An 18,887-nucleotide genomic window follows, 5' to 3' on the forward strand; every position below is an offset into this window, starting at 1 on the left:
CTGCAGGCAATAAATGATACCAAATGGAAATTTGGATTCACGTAAATGAATGAAGAGCAGCAGAAATGATGGGAATGTATGTTTATACATGTATATATACATATAGTTGTAGCTGTATTTATATGTATAGACATGTATGTGTTTGCATACATATATATTCATATAAATAATAAAGCACATAGGGGGCACAGTTACAGATACTTCTTAGACGTAACAAAACACCTCAAGGGACTGGTTTTCTGGGTTTGAAGGATTAAGGCTATAGCCTAGTGGGACAACTCAGTCAATTGGCACAATATAGTTCATAAAGTGTGTGTTCTACACCCTAGTTTGGTAAGTAGTCTCTGGCATCTTAAAAACTTGCAAGCATCCATCTAAGACACAGCTATCCGTCTCTACTCGTTCGGAGCAAAAGATAAAGAAGGAAACAAAAGACTCAGAGAAGAAAGTAGTCTACAAGATTAATAGTCTACACGACCCACAGCCTTATCTACCCTGAGACCAGAAGAACTAGATGGTGCTTGGCTACCGCCACAATAGATGGATCCTGATAGAATGGGAGAAAAATGTGGAACAGAACTCAAATTCTTAAAAAGTTCAGACATACTAGACCAGTTGAGACTAGAGGACTCCCTGAGACTCTCTCCCTGAGGCCACCTTGTAGCTAAAAAACAAATCAGCTCATAAAATAAAGAATATCACCCATGAGTACTGTGCTCCTTTAAAAAATCGTCAATATGATACCAAATTGTCAACAATTACTCTAAAGCAAAGACGGAAAGGTAAGGGGGCAGGGAAACTAAATTACTGGAAACAGAATGGAAGTAATAGAATGTTGACACATTGTGAAAAATGTAACCAACGTCACTGAACAATTTGTGTAGAAATTGCTAAATGAGAACCTAATCTGCTGCGTAAACTTTCACCAGAAAGACAGTAAGATATTATTAGAAAAAAAAAGAAATGGTGGGCAGGAAGCATGTCGTTTTGTGATGCAGTTACTTAATGACTGAGTGTGACTATGTAAATGACGTGTTTGTGGCACCCCGGGGGGACTGGATAGCTTGCTAACAATGTAAATTAGGTACATGACACCCTCGTGAGATGATACTATCCAAATAAATTATATGGAACTCTAACGAAGGTATTGGTCAGTTTTGCCATCCTGCTAGGCTTAAAATCCCAAAGGCAAGAAGGGAGGATTTCACCACCACCAAGAAAGAAGAGCCAGAAGTGGAGTGCATCCTTTGGACCTGAGATCACTGTGCCAAGAACCTCCTAGATCTGAGAGACAGAGAGAGAGAGCTTTAATACCAGAGACAGTGAAACACAGCGAGAAGCAGCAGCAAAGAAATGGTGGCAGCAGAGGTAGCAGAACCAGAAGACTGGCAGGAGACAAAGTGGTGGGATTCCTGGATCACAGTTGAGTACCTTCAGGCAGGAGGCCTGCTGATGGAGTGGGGCACCTCTAGGCACTTGTGGGTGGAGTTAAAAGAGCTTTGTAATACTTGTGTGAGTAGGGCAGAGGCGAAGGAACCAGAGAGACGCTTGCCTGCAGGCAGGGCTGAGGAGATCAAATAACTGTATCCTGAGTATCTCCTGATCCTGAATTGTAAACTATTACTTCCTCAATACACCCCATAATCATGAGTAGGGTTTGTGAGTTCTGTGTGGCTATTGTAATGAATTATCAAACCCAGCAGAGAAGTAGAGAGTGCCATGAGAGAAACAGATGGTGTTAGAATTGGTAAAAAGGTTGAAGGGTGGAGCCATGTCTCACCTTCACCTCATAGGAATCAGCTTGGGCTATTGCTGCTGATGCTGATTCTTCCCCCTTGTGAAGTTAGAGAGGTCAGATGATGGCCCCGCCCTGCCATTTTTAGAGATTTGAAATCAACATGTAACAGTTGAAATGGAAGCACAGAAAGGAGAATTAGCTCATGCAAAAGTGTTATCACCTGAAATGCAAATTGAGAATGACCCTTTTTCATTGACCCTCTACTTTACCGAGCATGATATCCTTCTCCAGGGACTGGTCCCTCCTGACAACATGCCCAAAGTATGATGCAGATTTGCCATCCTTGCTTCTAAGAAGCATTCTGGTTGTACTTCTTCCAAGACAGATTTATTTGTACTTTTGGCAGTCCATGGTATATTCAATATTCTTCACCAATGCCACAATTCAAAAGCACCAATTCTTCTTTGGTCTTTCTTATTTATCGTCCAGCTTTTGCCTGCGTATGAGGCAACTGAAAACACCATGGCTTGGGTCAGGCACACCTTAGACTTCAAGGTGACATCTTAGCTTTTCAACACTTTAAAGAGGTCCCGTGCACCAGATTTGCCCAGTGCAATGTGTCTTTTGATTTCTTGATTGCTGCTTCCATGGGTATTGATTGTGGGTCCAAGTAAAATGAAATACTTGACAACTTCAATCCTTCCTCCATTTATCATGATGTTGCTTATTGGCCCGGTTGTGAGGATTTTCGTTTTCTTTACATTGAGTTGTAATCCATACTGAAGGCTGTGGTCTTCGATCTTCATCAGTAAATGCTTCAAGTTCTCTTCACTTTCAGCAAGCAAGATTGTGTCATGAGCATAACACAGGCTGTTAATGAGTCTTCCTCCAATCTTGGTGCCACTTTCTTCATAGAATCCAGCTTCTCAGATTATTTGCTTAACATACAGATTGAATAGGTATGGTGAAAGGATACAACCCTAATACACACATTTCCTGACTTTAAACCACGCAGTAACTCCTTGTTCCATTGAAACAACTGCTTCTTGATCGATATGCAGGTTCCTTATGAGCACAATTAAGTGTTCTGGAATTCCCATTCTTTCCAATATTATCCATAATTTGTTATGATCCACACAGTCAAATGCCTTTGCATAGTCAATAAAACACATGTAAACACCCTTCTGGTATTCTCTGCTTTCACCCAGGATCCATCTGACATCAGCAATGATATCCCCAGTTCTGTGTCCTCTCCTGAATTCGGTTTGAAATTCTGGGAGTTCCCTATCAATATACAGCTGCAGCCGCTTTTGAATGAGCTTCAGGAAAATTTTACTTGCGTGTGATATTAATGATATTGTTCAATAGTTTCCACATTCAGTTGCATCACCTTTCTTGGGAATAGATATAAATATGGATCACTTACAGTCAGTTTGGCCAGGTAGCTGTCTTCCAAATGTTTTGGGATAGATGAGTGAACATGTCCAGTGCTGCATCCATTTATTGAAACATCTCAATTGATATTCCACCAATTCCTGGAGCTTTGCTTTTTGCCAATGCCTTCAGTGTAGCTTGGACTTCTTTGTTCAGTACCATCCATTCCTGATCATATGCTACCTCCTGAAATGGTTGAATGTTGACCAGTTCTTTTTGGTATAGTGGCTCTGTGTATTCCTTCCATCTTCCTTTGATGCTTCCTGCATCGTTTATTAGTTACACCATAGAATCCTTCAGTATTACAATTTGAGGCTTGAGTTTTTTCTTTAGTTCTTTCAGCTTGTGTGAAATGCCAAGTGTGTTTTTCCCTTTTCCCTTCTCGAGCCACCCTTTGAAATCTTCTATTCGGCTCTTTTACTTCATCATTTCTTCCTTTTGCTTCAGCTACTCAATGTTCAAGAGCAAGTTTCAGAGTGTCTTCTGACATCTATTTGGTCTTTTCTTTCTTTCCTGTCTTTTTAATGACCTCTTCCTTTCTTCATGTATGAAGATGTCATTCCACAACTCATCTGGTCTCCGCTCATTAGCATTCAGCACGTCAAATCTATTCTTGATATGGTCTCTAAATTCAGGTGGGATATACTCAAGGTCGTATTTTGGCTCTTGTGGACTTCTTCTAATTTTCTTCAGTGTCAACTTGAACTTGGATATGAACAATTGATGGTCTGTTCTGCAGTCGGCCACTGGCCTTGTTCTGACTGATGACATTGAGCTTTTCCATCATCTCTTTCCACAGATGTAGTGAATTTGGTTCCTATGTATTCCATCTGGCGAGGTCCATGTGTAGAGCTGCCATTTATGTTAGTGAAAAAAGGTATTTGCAGTAAAGAAGTAAATTCTGTCACACAATCTCCAGCATCATTTCTATCACTAAGGCCATATTTTCCAACTACTGATCCTTCTTTCTTCCAACTTTCACGTTCCAGGCACCAGTAATTATCAATGTATCCTGATTGCATGTTTGATCAATTTTAGATTGGAGAATTTGGTAAAAATCTTCAATTTCTTCGTCTCAGGCCTTAATGGTTGGTGTGTAAATTTGAATAATAGCTGTATTAACTGGTCTTCCTTGTAGGCATATAAATATTATCCTATCACTGAGAGCATTGTACTTCCGGATGGATCTTGAAATGTTCTTTTTGATGGTGAATGCAATGCCATTCCTCTTCAAGTTGTCATTCCTAGTATAGTAGACCATGTGATTGATTCAAAATGGCAATACCAGTCCATTTCAGCTCACTAATGCCTAGGATATCGATGTTTATGCGTTCCATTTCGTTTTTGACGATTTCTAATGTTCCTAGATTCATACTTAATACATTCCACATTCCAATTATTAATGGATGTTTGCAGCTGTTTGTTCTCATTTTGAGTTGTGCCACATCAGCAAATGAAGGGCCCAAAAGCTTGACTCCATCCACTTCATTAAAGTCAGCTCTACTTTGGGGAGGCAGCTCTTTCCCAGTCTTCTTTTGAGTGCCTTTCAAACTGGGGGGCACATTTTCCAGCACAATATCAGACAATGTTTCGCTGCTATTCATAAGGTTTTCACTGGCTAATTCTTTTCAGAAGTAGACCACTGGGTTCTTCTTCCTAGTCTGGAAGCTCAGCTGAAACCTGTCCACTATGGGTGATCCTGCTGGTATTTGAATACCAGAGGCATAGTTTCTGGCATCACAGCAACATGCAAGCCCCTACAGTACAACAAACTGACAGACACATGGGGGTTCAGGATACTGGACAGATGATAAGTGTTCAACCAGCCTTTTTTATCTAGAGGTATGAACTGAATGCCATCGATCTTTATGGGCTTCATTTTAGGTAACATCCCATGCCTTTTAATCCCTGTCTTTCATTTACTGCTTTGCCAGATATGATTCACTTTCATATCTACCTCACCTTCTCCTCATGACAACTAAGTAATGGTATTACCATGCTTTTTGAGTTGAGAAAGCGAGGCTCAGAAAGCCCTGACTCGACCCATCACCCTGCTTCTTTTGCTGACACTTTTAGATCCTTCAGAGCTTGTTAAAAACCTTCAGGTCTTAGCTTAAACCAATTTCTCAGAGAGGCCTTCTCATACATTCTCATAGACCCTGTACTTTTCGTTTATAATGTTATTACAATGATGACAATATGGTTATTATAGTATTTGACTCCTTTCCTGCTCTCAGCTTTGTGAAGGCAGGAATTACGGCTGCCTCACTTACCATTGCATCCCCAGCACCTTACATGAGGCCTAGCTGTGACAGGCACTCAATGTACTGTAGTACTAAATACATCTTGATTTCTGAATCACAGCCGGATACTGGTCACATGAGTGTATATACATACAAAGTCATCAAGCATACATTTAAGACTTGTACATTTTAATGGATATAAACTATACCTCAATAAAGAACTGTGAAAGAAGTATCAATATAAAAATTTACCCCAAATAATGAAATAAAACCAAATTAAATATTTTCAATCTCCTGGAGACTTAAAGTAAGCATTGTGAATGGACAACTCTTTCCCAAACAGTCTAAGCTGGACAATTTCCATAAATCAAAACTGTCAGGCTATTGCTTGGGTTTCTAAGGCTCAGATCACAAAAAATAACTAAAGCCCAAACTGAAATTCTGTCCCAAAATGACGATTCACAGAGGCATTTGGCATTTGAGTAGTATGTTACTGTATTTCAGCTGTAGTTTCACACCTTTCATGTAGACATCCCCCAGTATTTTTGTAAATAATTCAGCAGAAACAGTGATTAAAATCTCAGACTCTTACCCTATCCACTCCACCAGCAAAAACAAAAACACAGCATGGTACAGATCTTTAAATTTTTTCATTTTAAAAAGATGTCCCACTGCTGTCTATATGCAAATAATCCCAAATGCTTGACTGAATGATGCTTCGGGGTCTGTATCCCTAATTTTAAGACCTGTGGTTGACTGCACTCTCTCATGATTTGCTGCAGAACATAAAAATAATTTCAATAGCAAAGCAAATTCACCTGTGAGATTTTCTTCTCACTAAAGTAAAAACACAAGACAAATGTGTCAGGTTATAATTACGCATATGTAGGCACACATACACACCAACTATATATTTATGACTTCAGAAACCTTGTAAGAAAACAAAATGCTGGAATGTGATAACTGGGAATACATGATGACATTTCAGTGAAGTGAGCCTATTATCATGCAGAATTACTGTAAAAATTTATAGACCACAACTTCATAATATATAAATGTCTGAATTATTTGTACAAATTCCCTCTTTTTATTCTACCTATGGGGAAGTTCTGGAGCCCTGGGGGCACAATAGTTAAGAGTATGGCTACTAACCAAGATGTTGGCAGTTTGAATTGACCAGCCACTCCTTCGAAATTCTGCGGGGTAGTTCTACTATGTCCCATAGGGTCACTATGAGTAGGAATTGACTTGGTGGACAATTGGTTTGGTTTTGGTTTTTATGAGGAAGTCCTACTCTGTCATATGGTGGTCGCTATGAGTCGGAATCGACTTGATGGTACCCGACAACAACATACTACCAATACTTTCTATCTTCATGGTAATTAGTTCAGCACCATACACTTGGCACATCTCAATGAAATACCCATCGATTGATTGGCTTAGGTATTAAATACAAAAAGAGGCCCTTAAAATGCAGATGACACCAACACTAAACATACAAGCTTGAGGCAGAATCACAAAATATTCTCCGCCTGATTGCCAGATCAAAAAGATGGCACACAAATGGGAAGTTTGGTGTTTCTGGACCACAGGCTTAGCCATGGCAAATCAGATAAGCCGAGCTTCTCTGCCCAGTACAATTCAGTCATGCTCATCCATTCATACTTTACAGTTGTTTGTCAAATAGGAGCTGGTGGAAAACCTGCAACATTGACTATTTTAAAACCGACGCACACGTAGGCACACGTACACACAAACTGTATATTTATGACTTCAGAAAGCTTGTAAGAAAACAAAATGCTGGAATGTGATAACTGGGAATACGTGATGACATTTCAGTGAAGTGAGCCTATTATCATGCAAGATTACTGTGAGAATTTTAATTGCACAGTCTGTTCTTGTTGGAAAATAAGAGAACTGTTTGCTCCCTTCTCTGGCATTAACCATTTGGCATTTTCCTCCCCCATTGTTACTGCCAGTCCGAAAAGATTTACTTCAAGCTGAATCCTTTTCTGCAAAATCTACAAGCCAATCAGTGATATTTCACATGCAACATTTTTATTTCTGCATTATGTCTTCCAAATGCAGACATTTAAGAAATACAAATCTTGCCACGCTAAAGCCCAAAGGAAACATTTGATTTGAAGTCAAATCTTCACTGATCACTCTTGATTAAAATAAATCATTAAAAAAGAAGAAAAAAACCATTGCCATCGAGCTGATTCGATTCCAACTCATAGAGACCTGATAGGACAGAGTAGAACTGCCCCATAGAGTTTCCAAGCAGCACCTGGTAGATTTGAAATGCCGACCTTTTGGTTAGCAGCCCTAGCACTTAGCCACTATGCCATCAGGGTTTCCAAAATAAATCACAGAGAAAAAAAAAAAACTTTAAATTGCATCACCAGGTGAAATATGTATTCTCTTATGTAATTTCCATATCAAAGTTTCCCATTAGAACTTAAAGTTAACTTATTAACTAGTAAATGTGTATACCCCACCTAGGTTGTGAAACTATACTTATGTACCTTTTTCCTGATGAATTATATGTACTCTTAATTACTTTTTTTTTATTAATTACTAATAGTAAATACTTGTACTATTTGTATAAGGTACTGTCTTAATCATCTAGTGCTACTATAACAGAAATACCATAAGTGGATGGCTTTAACAAAGAGAAATTTATTCCCTCACAGTCTAGTAGGTTACAAGTCCAAATTCAGGGTGTCAGCTCCAGGGGAAGGCTTTCTCTCTCTGTTGGCTCTGGAGGAAGATTCCTTGTCATCAATCTTCCCCTGGTGGAGATGATTCTCAGGCTCAGGGACCCCAGGTCCAAAGGACACTCTCAGCTCCCAGTGCTGCTTTCTTGGTGGTATGAGGTCCCCAACTCTCTGGTTACTTCCCTTTCCTTTTTATCTCTTGAGAGATAAAAAGTGGTGCAGGTCACACCCCAGGGAAACTCCCTTTACATTAGATCAGGAATATGACCTGGGTAAGGGTGGTTTAAAGGGTGGTGCTACAATCCCACCCTATCCTCTTTAACATAAAATTACAATCACAAAATGGAGGGCAACCACACAATACTGGAAATCCTGGCCCAGCCAAATTGACACACACATTTTTGGAGGGATATAATTCAATCCAGGACAGGTACATTTTCTAATTTTTTTCATTATATTTTAAACAGAATAATCATTGATTTCTTATTTTGAGCAATTAAAGGCCAATAGAAAACAGAGTCCCTTCAGTTCCTAGTGTACTTTTATATGAAACAAATACTACTTGGATGCTAATTCCTTGGTTAATAGTATAACACCTTGAAGCTTTTCTAATATTTTTGTCAGAAGAATATATACTTATATACTTAAGCATGTATTTTTCCTTTTCTACAATTCTTCAAAAAAGGAGGGGGACAACTCAGCAAAGGAGGGTGAGAATGGTGCACAACTCAAGGAACGTAACCAACGTCACTGAATTGTACATGTAAACACAGTTGAACTTGTGTATGTTTTGCTGTGTATATCCTCAACAATGACAAATTTTTTTTTTTTAAATCCTGAAACTAAAATAAAATATTAGGGCCAAATAATCTGATTCTCTTGTTTCCCCATCTGTTTTTCTGATTCTCTTGTTTTCTCCAACTGTCTTTAAAGCAATCATTACAATACCATAAAAGATTTTTTTGAATATAAGTTTTACTCTTGAAAATGTGGGCAATGGAAGGGACATCCAGCTGCTTCCCACTAGAAGGAAGGGTGGGTGGAGACAAACAGGTTGATTGTAAACACTCTGTACCACCAAACTGCTCCTTAACATCCAACCACAAAAGCTCCATAAGCGTTATTGCTCATGCAGGGTTATTGACATCCAGGGTCAGCTGGGGACCAGTAAGATATCTGCATAATATGATAATTTATTCTCTACCACCCCCATCTTAGAATAAAACTATTGGGGAAAATGGAACCAAGACTCTGCAAATAAGTATGGCATCTTCCTTATTTAATTAGCGAGGTCCCATATCCTAGTTGATGATTTTTGTTTTTTATTTGAAGAGCTATAGATGCCTTAGAAGGAAAATCCTCCTGAATGTTTTCATAATGTTGATCAGGTTAATAGCATTTTAAAAACCAGGAAAGAAAGTAAAGTTTAAGCCATCGTGTGGTGAATTTTAGAGAGGCAACCAAGACGAGCTGTACCAAATGTAATAATCATAATTAATTCAGTAATGAGTTTATTTTTCTAGATTATGTGTACATTATTATTGGGCATATCCAGGCAAAATAGGAGCTGCTAAATTGAGATTGAGTGTGTTGATTTATATGATAAGCTGTCATTCTTTTAGTTTATTCATTTAACATTATTGAAATCCATCTTCAGTCTCAAACTGCATTATGATTAAAACCCATTGCCATTCAGTCAATACTGACTCACAGCGTGACCCTATAGGACACAGTAGGACTGCCCCACAGTGTTTCCAAGGAGCAGCTGGTGGATTCGAACTGCTGACCTTTTGGTTAGTAGCCATAGCTCTTAACCACTAAGCCACCAGGACATTATGATTATCATGATTCTAATTAATTTCATTCAACAAATAGATAATTCATTTTCATTTCAGGCTAGAATTTCTAGCATTCTTTCCTTCTTTTTTGTTTCAGATTTATTGTGCACATTATATTATTATTACTAAGATGGCTGCTCTGAAAGACATAATCCTTATTGGCCTATGTGTTTCAGTGGGGTTTCTTTGGTGAGAAATTTGGCTAGGTAGAATATCTTGTTTGTGGATAATACCCAACGAGTGTGTATCTTATCCTTTGTTTCCCTTTGGCATGGCCCCATTTTACATAAAAATTTTAGTAGAACAACTTGTTCTGCTCACATCTTTTAAACTTCAGAATCCTGTATCTGGGCCAACAAGGCTTTTAATCAACCCAATAAGGGAAATATAAGTAGGAGATCTATGAGGGAGGTCAGGTAATCTATGGAACCTAAATTTCCGAAATCATATTAAGGCAACATTGGACTTCATAGTGAAACAACAACAACAAAAAAAAGCCTGTTGACTTAGAGTAGATTCCGACGCATACTGAACTTAAAGGACAGAGTAGAGCTACCCCATGGGGTTTCCAGGGAGCGCCTGGTGGATTCAAACTACTGACCTTTTGGTCAGTAGCTGTAGCTCTTAACCACTATGCCGCCAGGGTTTCCAGTAGTGAAACCCTAGGTTACACAAAGAGTTGACAAGATGCCTTTTTGTCATTTACTTCACCTCTCCCTCCCCAAAGTTGACAGGTCCCTTTATAAACTAACATAGCCCTGCTGATGCATCGATTAGGTAAGTTACAGGTGCATTTTAATCACTCCAAAAATGGTAGCCCAAAGCAGCATTTGTTGTTGTTAGGTGCCACTGGGTCCACTTCGACTCATAGGGGTTTTCTTGGCTATAATGAGAAAGAAAGCAGCATAGACCAAGAAAATAGATTGTTGAGAAATAACCCCTAGACTAGAAGGAGCGACACTAAATTTTAATCTAACATCTATAAATAAGATATTAAATGGAAGATATGGGATTATAGATATTTGAACGGCAAAAACAGACTCAGGAGAAAGATGGTAGTATGGGAGGAAGATGGTAGTATGGTGAGGAGTCACTGTATTTGAAAAGTGAGTTAGGACACCAGGCAGATCTTTTATCATACAAGATTCTATTCAAGCAGTGGCTGTAGTAAAGGGGAACTCCTAAACAATAAAGCAGTTAGGTAGGTGGAGAGACATACTGGAATTCATGAAGATGTCTCTTTGTTTATGAGGAAAATAATCTTAGCCTTCTGAATCATATCAGGAAAAAAAAAAACAGACTGAAGGGGAAACCGCAACCTTTATCTTGCATATCTAACAATGATGTCTTGAGATCCTGAGGATGCTCCTTGTCACTTATGAAGGGCAGCAAGTAGATAATGAGATCAAGGTGATGGATGAAGAGGTCTTTGCTTGGGCAAAAGGATTGTAACTATACCACTGGTTTTAATCTAAGATAAAATCAAATGCATTTATTTCTTCTTAATTGTGCTTAATATACATTTTGATGAAATTCTAGGACATGTTCATTGACAAGTGTATAATGTGAATTCAGTAGTCCTGCTATATTTAGGAATATCTTATGCTGCCCTTCAGTTAACAAGTGGAATGGAATGGAATCTTAGAAACAATAGCAAGGCATGCTAGTTTACAGCTAACTCAAAGATGAGATTTGAAGGTTTGTTTTCTGCATCTGGATCTTACTTTGAACTCTCGTTATTGAGAAAAAAAAAACCTGTATGTTTTCATTGACTGTTATTTTTTTTTATTACATATGATGAAATACATGTTTTAAGGACTGACATGTTTCTAGTAATGTTTCCTTTTTAATTAAGGTGAGTTGTTAGAAGGAAACCCTGGTGGCGTAGTGGTTAAGAGCTATGGCTGCTAACCAAAAGGTTGGCAGTTGGAATCCACCAGGTGTTCCTTGGAAACTCTATAGGGCAGCTCTACCCTGTCTGATAGGGTCACTGTGAGTTAGAATTGACTCAACGGCAACGGGTTAAATAGGTTGTTAGAAAAGTCCAGTGGTTAAAACTCTAATTGTGTAACTGTTATTTTCATAGGAAGTTTACAGAGACTCATCTGGAAACCATTCCCAGTCATGCATTTTCAAATCTGCCCAATATTTCCAGGATGTAAGTAATTCTTTTGAATACCAAAATAGTTTGCAATTCTGACATGTTATTTTTGAACTGTGACATGTGCTCTATTAAAAATGTTTTATTATATATTGTACTTGCTGTAAGTCAATGTACACTTTGTACACTTTTAAAGTATGTGAAAGTACGAGATGTTTATTTGACTTTGCTACACTTCTGCTTATTAGTCCCCAAATTTTTTTTTTTTTTAACTAAAGCAAATTTAAATTTAGTTGGTCTTGTGAATTTTACAATTCTTGATGTATTTTAATATATCTTGGGATGAAAACTTTAGCTGGGAATCTCTTCCGTAAACAAATTTATATCTCTATCTTTGATCTATCTATTCCAGTAATCAATTCTTGATTTACCTCCCACACTAATACAAAAGTTTAAATTTGTCGTAATTGCAGTCAATGATTTCTGACATCTCTTATAAAAGAGAAAGGCAATAAGAGAAAATAATTAGGAATAATTCTAAACCTTAGAAAACTGAATTGCTATCCACTCAGAATGAAGGGGGAAAGGATTTCTCTGTTGGGTTGACAAGGAGTGCATCTATATATGAAGTGAATCGGGTCTCTATTTCATTTAATTTATTGTGACAGGCAATCCAGATCATTCAGGCACACCAAATCACAGTACAACCAGGAGCAGCCTGTGCAGTGTCTGGGTAAATTTACTCATTTTGTGACCATTTATTGAGTTTCTACTGTGTCATTTCAGTGTTTTCTCAATCAGGCATGATTTTGCCCCCCAGAGGCATTTGGCAATGTCTGGAGATACTTCCGGTTGTCACAACTGGCGGGGGCACTACTGGCACCTAGTGATAGAGGCTAGGGATGCTGTTAAATTTCCCATGATGCGCAGGACAACATCCTCCATAACAAAGAATTTTCCAGCCCAAAATCTCAATAGCGCAAGGTTGAGAAATCATTCTAACTGAACCTCTGCAGTTTTTTATGTTGCCTTCCGTTTTTAAGTTCTTGCCTCCTTTGGTTTCCTTCTCATTGCTCTCTCATCCCTCTTCTTAACATCTTACACTGAGTATTCTTCCTCAGTTTCCTTCTTCATTTCCCATTTTATTTTTAGTTTATTTTTGCCAATTGCTTAAATACCAACACTTCCTTTGTTGATTTTGTCTTAATTCCTATATACCCTACTCTCCTTTAATGAACACTTTTGGCTTCACTCTTACCTAATGCAGTTAATTCATAAACTAACATCTGCAGCCCTGACTCGTTCCTACAATGCAGGCCTGCATTATAAACTTCCTTCTGAAAATCACCACTTTGATATTCCACCAAACCAAAAAATCTGTTGCCATTGAGTTGACTCCAACTCATAGCAACCCTATGGGACAGAGTAGCATTTCCAAGAAACAGCTGGTGGATTCAAACTGCCTACCTTTGGGGTAGCGGCCAAGCTCTTGGCCACTACACCACCAGGGCTCCTTGATGTTCCATAGGCACTTCAAACTCAACAAATCCAAAATGAACACATCATCTTCCTCCCAAACTTCTTCTCCTTTTAACAACACCACCATTTAGTGCCCTATAAACTAAAGACCTCGATCACCTTGAGCCCCTCCCTTTTCCTCATCTCTTATACAACTGCCTATTTGGTGTCTCCACTTGGATGTTCCAGTAGCTTGGCTATTACTTCAATCATTCAACATATATTTATTGAGCCTGACTTTATGCCTAGCACTATGCTAGATGTTCCATAGACAACACTCATGGAGACTTCGGTGTGTGAGTGATGAGTGTCATGACGGGAGAAGTTATAGGAAGCTGTGGAAACTCATATGAAGGACACATGACCTGGATGGTATGGTCAGGGAAGACTTCCTGGGGGAAATAACGCCTAGCTTGAGATCTGCGTTATCAAGGGGAAAAGTCGCTGGGAAAAATAGTTCCAAGCACGAGAGAGAAGTCTAGGCTATTTGAGGAACTGAAGTAAGTTTGTTAACACTGGAGCTTAGGATGGGAAGGGAGGTGGTAGCAAAGAATAATACTAGCAGTAAGCAAGGTTCAGGGTCGTTTAAGTCGTGTAAAGGAATCTGAAGACTTCCCTAAGGAGAATGTGGAGCCGCTGTATTGTTTTAAGCAGCCAAGTAACATGATCAGATTATTATTTTAGAAGCATTCCCTTGACTGTCCTGTGGAGAGTGGGTTAAAGAGGATCATGGCTGGAGATTTTAAACTAGTGAGGAGGCTGAATAATGGTGGTCAAGTGGGGAGAAAAGAAAAAGTGGTGAGATTTGAAAAATAAATAAGGGAGAATTGAAAAACGTGATATTTGATCGATTTGCAGGTTAAAGGAGATGGAAAAGAATTGCATCCAAGACTCTGACTAGGACAACTGTGTGGTGATGAGGGCATTTGCTGAGATAGAGAAGTATTTTTTGTGGGTCTGCTTTGGAGGAGTGGAGGGTAAATTAGGAGTTCATTTGTGGCTTTGGAGATGCCTGTTAAGCTTCAAGCAGATATGCCCAATAGACATCAGTTAGTACATATGCATAATTTCTCACTCATTCATTCAACAAATATTTACCCAGTCCCTACTATGTGTCAATCACTGTCCTCGGAGTTAAGGATACATCAGGGAGCAAAGTGGACAAAGATCCCTGCCCCTGTGGGACTTCCATCTGAATGGAAGAGATAGACAGTGAACCAAAAACATAATATGTAAATTATATGCTAATTTAGAAGGTAATAGTGGGTATGGGAAAAGTAAAACAAAGCAAGGAAGACTGAAAATGCTGGGTGTGTAGAGAGCATTCAAGGGAGAGATTTGGGTGAAGATTGAGACTTAAGAGTCATAGGTAGATGTAACTAGGACCATTGGAATATGTCAATAAAGAGGGGGAAGTTGGCAACAGAGTGAAGAAAGAACAATTTTGAAAGCATGAAGGCCCTGAGGAGGCAGGAAGGGATAGAGTCCAAAAAGAAGGGATTGGCCTTCTATAGGCAGATGATCACCTTCTGCATTGTAACAAGAAAGTAGCAAGAGATGGGGTAGATGCAGGTCAGTTAGTTAACTTGTTGGTAGGAAATTTTAGGAGTTCTCATCTAAAAAGTTATCTGTATATGATTACAGGCAAAAGTGGCAGGGTTAGAAATATGAGGAGAAGGTTTGCACTAAATGTGGAGGGCAATAAGAGAAAGAGGGTTGACTGAGATACACAAGATGCCCAGGCAAGTTGAGCCTTCCTCCAGGGAGCCTGTGCTAGATGCTCTAGTCTGGGTTAAGTGTTTCCTGAATCTCCTCAGAGCACTTATCAACCCAGTTCATTGATTCTGCTTACCTGTCTGTATCTCCCACTACACTGTGAGTTCCTTAAAACTAGGGAATGGGTCAGTTTTGTCATGTCCAGAAGGACGTCTGACATAGAGTAAATGTTCAATAGATATTTATTCAATGGAAACACATAAGCATGAATGAATAATAGTTAAAGAGCTGGTATATCTAGGGGGAAGGGAGAAATCACCAGGATGACCTTAGATGGAATTGTCTGGCACAGTTCAAATTCCCACTTGTTATTCTGGCATAATTATTAATAGCATCCCATTTTCACTTGCAAAAATATCCTATTTTGAATGATAAATGATATGGTCAGCCTAGTGGTCATACAAGATTTACATGCTAAGAAGAAATTTGAGGAAGACATGGAATCTGATTTTTCTTGGTTATAAAAAAGGAGTAAGTAATCAGAGAATCAATACTTCCACCCCTCTGAATAAATGATTCCTACATATTGTCTTTACAACCAAGTTATAGCACCCCTCTAAGAACGTGTCATTAGATGGAGAAACCAGAACTCCAGTCCTTATAATATGAGCAAAATGACCATTCCACTAAAACCTTGAGAAAGGCTCATACTTCTAAACTAAGAAATTTAGGAGATAGTTTGAAATAACGGATATGCAAAGTTAGGGAAACAAGTTGGCCGCCTCAAAATAAATCTTGTTCTTCAGATGGTTCAGCTTCATCCATTATAAATACCTGCCATCTCTACACAATAAGGAGCCCTGGTGGCTCAATGATTAAGAGATCAGCTGCTAACCAAAAGGTTGGCAGTTCAAATCCACCAGCTGCTCCTTGGTAATCCTATGGAGCAGTTCTTCTCTGTCCTATAGAGTCACTATGAGTCCAGAATCAATACAGCAATAGGTTTTCTATACAATAAATTAATTCTTTTCCATGTCTTCCATTGTTTCCGATATTTGGATTGAAATAATTTATTACCGTTGTTATCCACAAGAGACCGTGGGTTTAGGAGACCTGGTAAATCATAGGATAGTTGTTCAGAGACTAGGTAATTCAAACCAGAAAGCGCAGGGCCAATAGAATTCTCACAATAACCTTGAAAGAAACTCAGAATGGAGCAGTCAGTGCTTTCTTATAAACATTGCATCAATGAAAATATTCTGCTGGAAGATTCAATTCAAACTATAGGCCAGTGGTGCACAACCCTGCCTGCATATAGAATCACCTGGGAAGCTTTTTAAAAATAAAAATGCTTCTCCCATCCCTCATGAATTCTAATTATCCTGGACTGAGTCTTTGATATCAGTATTTTTAAAAGCCCCACAGGTGTTTCAATTGTGTGGCCAAGGTTGAGAATCTCTGGTAAGACTACGGGTGGACACCATCTGTTAATCATTAGTTTTCCCAAATATCATAGAAATGTCTCTCAATGGGAAACCCTGGTGGCGTAGTGGTTAAGTGCTATGGCTGCTAACCAAAGGGTCAGCAGTTCGAATCTGCCAGGTGCTCCTTGGAAACTCTATGGGGCAGTTCTACTCTGTCCTATAGGGTTGCTATGAGTCAAAATTGACTCGACGGCACTGGGTTTGATTTTTGTTTTTTTTTTTTTGTTTGGTCTTTCATTGGAAAATGGTTGTTGAATTTGATGGCATTAGTCATTCTGACTATAAGATGGAATTTGAGGAAACTATTTGAAACATCATTCCTGACGTTTTCTTGACAAATTGTACTTCGGAGTTTTTCTTTTCTCCTTTTAAGTACTGAAAACTTTTGTTTGCATTATCTTTTGCTCACAAAGTTCAAGATGAATCTTGAATTTTTAGCTTCGTTTAAAATCAAGAAAAGTCTTGAAGAAATATGCAATGACTGCTTCTTGGAATGTTCCATCAGGGGATTGTGGATTTTTCTTCACCCTCTCTGAACCTGTATTTCTAATTCCATGCTATTGGGGTACTCTATTAAAGATGCCCTCTTATTAATTTTTATGCTTTTTTTCTAAGGCTTTGCATTTTCTGCTTTGAATAACTCATCTATTCATTCATTTATTTATTCATTCACTTAACCCATATTTATTGAGATTCTACTACATGCCAAGCACTATGAAAGGCACTCAAGATCCAATGGTCAGCAAAAGCAGAAACAGTTTTCTACCTCAGAGAACTTAGTCTAGTGAGTGAGAGAACATAAATCAAATATTATACAAACAATTAAAATATCACACTGTTATAATTAGTGAAAGGAGAGGTTTATGATGCTAAGAGGGTATATTATGGGGAACCTGACCTAGGGGAGCTTCTGAAGGAAGTGACATTTGAATGAGATCTGAAGAATGAATAGGAATTACTGTTTTGGGAAACTTCAGGCATTATGGGATGCAAAAAAAAGTAGTAACTAATTTCAACATAAGGAGAAATCATGAGGATTATGGATGTTGTGTGGTCTGGAACACCCCTGACAAAGAAGTTACTTCAAAATTAACACTATGTTTGAGGTTCACAACCCTACTAACTTCCTACTTTGTCTTATATTTTTGTGATATTCAGCTACTTATCAATAGACGCAACTCTGCAGCGACTGGAATCACATTCCTTCTACAATATGAGTAAAATGACTCACATGTAAGTACAACAGAAAATGCAACAGGGCTCCCATCTTTAGCCACTGGGATTGATGATTTGGGGGCTCCAGATGACAATGAGAACTGGTTTCTAGATCATGGGTCAAAAATTCTATTTATGATCAAATTCTGGACTTTTTATCACTCTGAGTTTATGTTAATCCTTCCTAATTACTTCTCAGTTCCATGACTGGAAGCTGAAAGACATTAGAAGTCCTCGACTTAAGCTATTATTTTATTCTATTACTATGGCGTCTGTAGATTTTACTGGTGTATATGTCAGCGAGTCAGTAGATATATACTGAGTGCCTACTTGATGCCAGGGACTGTACAAGATTCTGAGGTATATAAAACAAAAATTTTTCCTTAATTAGGAAAGATAAGAATAGCTTAGTGAGATTAGAATTGAAAGGGTCGTTAAGAACTCTGGCTCTGGAGTTGGTCATAGTTGGGTTCAAACCCTGTCTTCCCTGTCTACTCACTGTTTAATCTTGGACAAATCATGTAATTTTTCCTCTCTTCAGTTTCCTCCTTTGTAAAATAAAGGTAGCAAGTATTCCAACTCGATATGGTAATTATGAATACTGAATAAGATAATGCATGTAAGCATTTAGCACAATGACTAGCATGTAAGAAACAGTCCATACACTTTAGAAATAATTATTTGTTTTTATTTCTCTAGTGCTTTATAGCTTATAAAGAATTTTACATGTAAAGTCACATTTCATTCTTTTAAGAAGCCATATGTTATGGAATATTAACTTTATTTGGTTAATGAAGAAAAAGAAATAGCTATCATCAATAAATACTCAGTATGTTTTAGACACTATGCTAAGCATTTTTATGTACTTTATCCGATTAGC

General features: G+C 38.3%; 1 protein-coding gene across 2 annotated transcripts in view; it reads left to right on the forward strand.

The window, feature by feature from the left end:
* The window catches only part of TSHR (thyroid stimulating hormone receptor), a 178,368-nt gene that overhangs the window by 82,170 nt on the left and 77,311 nt on the right, over positions 1–18,887 (forward strand). For both annotated transcript variants that reach the window (XM_003408804.4, XM_010588790.3), the window contains exons 2-3: positions 12,060–12,131; positions 17,951–18,025. In XM_003408804.4, the coding sequence (XP_003408852.1) occupies positions 12,060–12,131; positions 17,951–18,025 (147 nt within the window). The remainder of the gene's footprint in view (positions 1–12,059; positions 12,132–17,950; positions 18,026–18,887) is intronic.

This window comes from Loxodonta africana, chromosome 10, assembly GCF_030014295.1.
Source record: "Loxodonta africana isolate mLoxAfr1 chromosome 10, mLoxAfr1.hap2, whole genome shotgun sequence".
Lineage (NCBI taxonomy): Eukaryota > Metazoa > Chordata > Mammalia > Proboscidea > Elephantidae > Loxodonta > Loxodonta africana.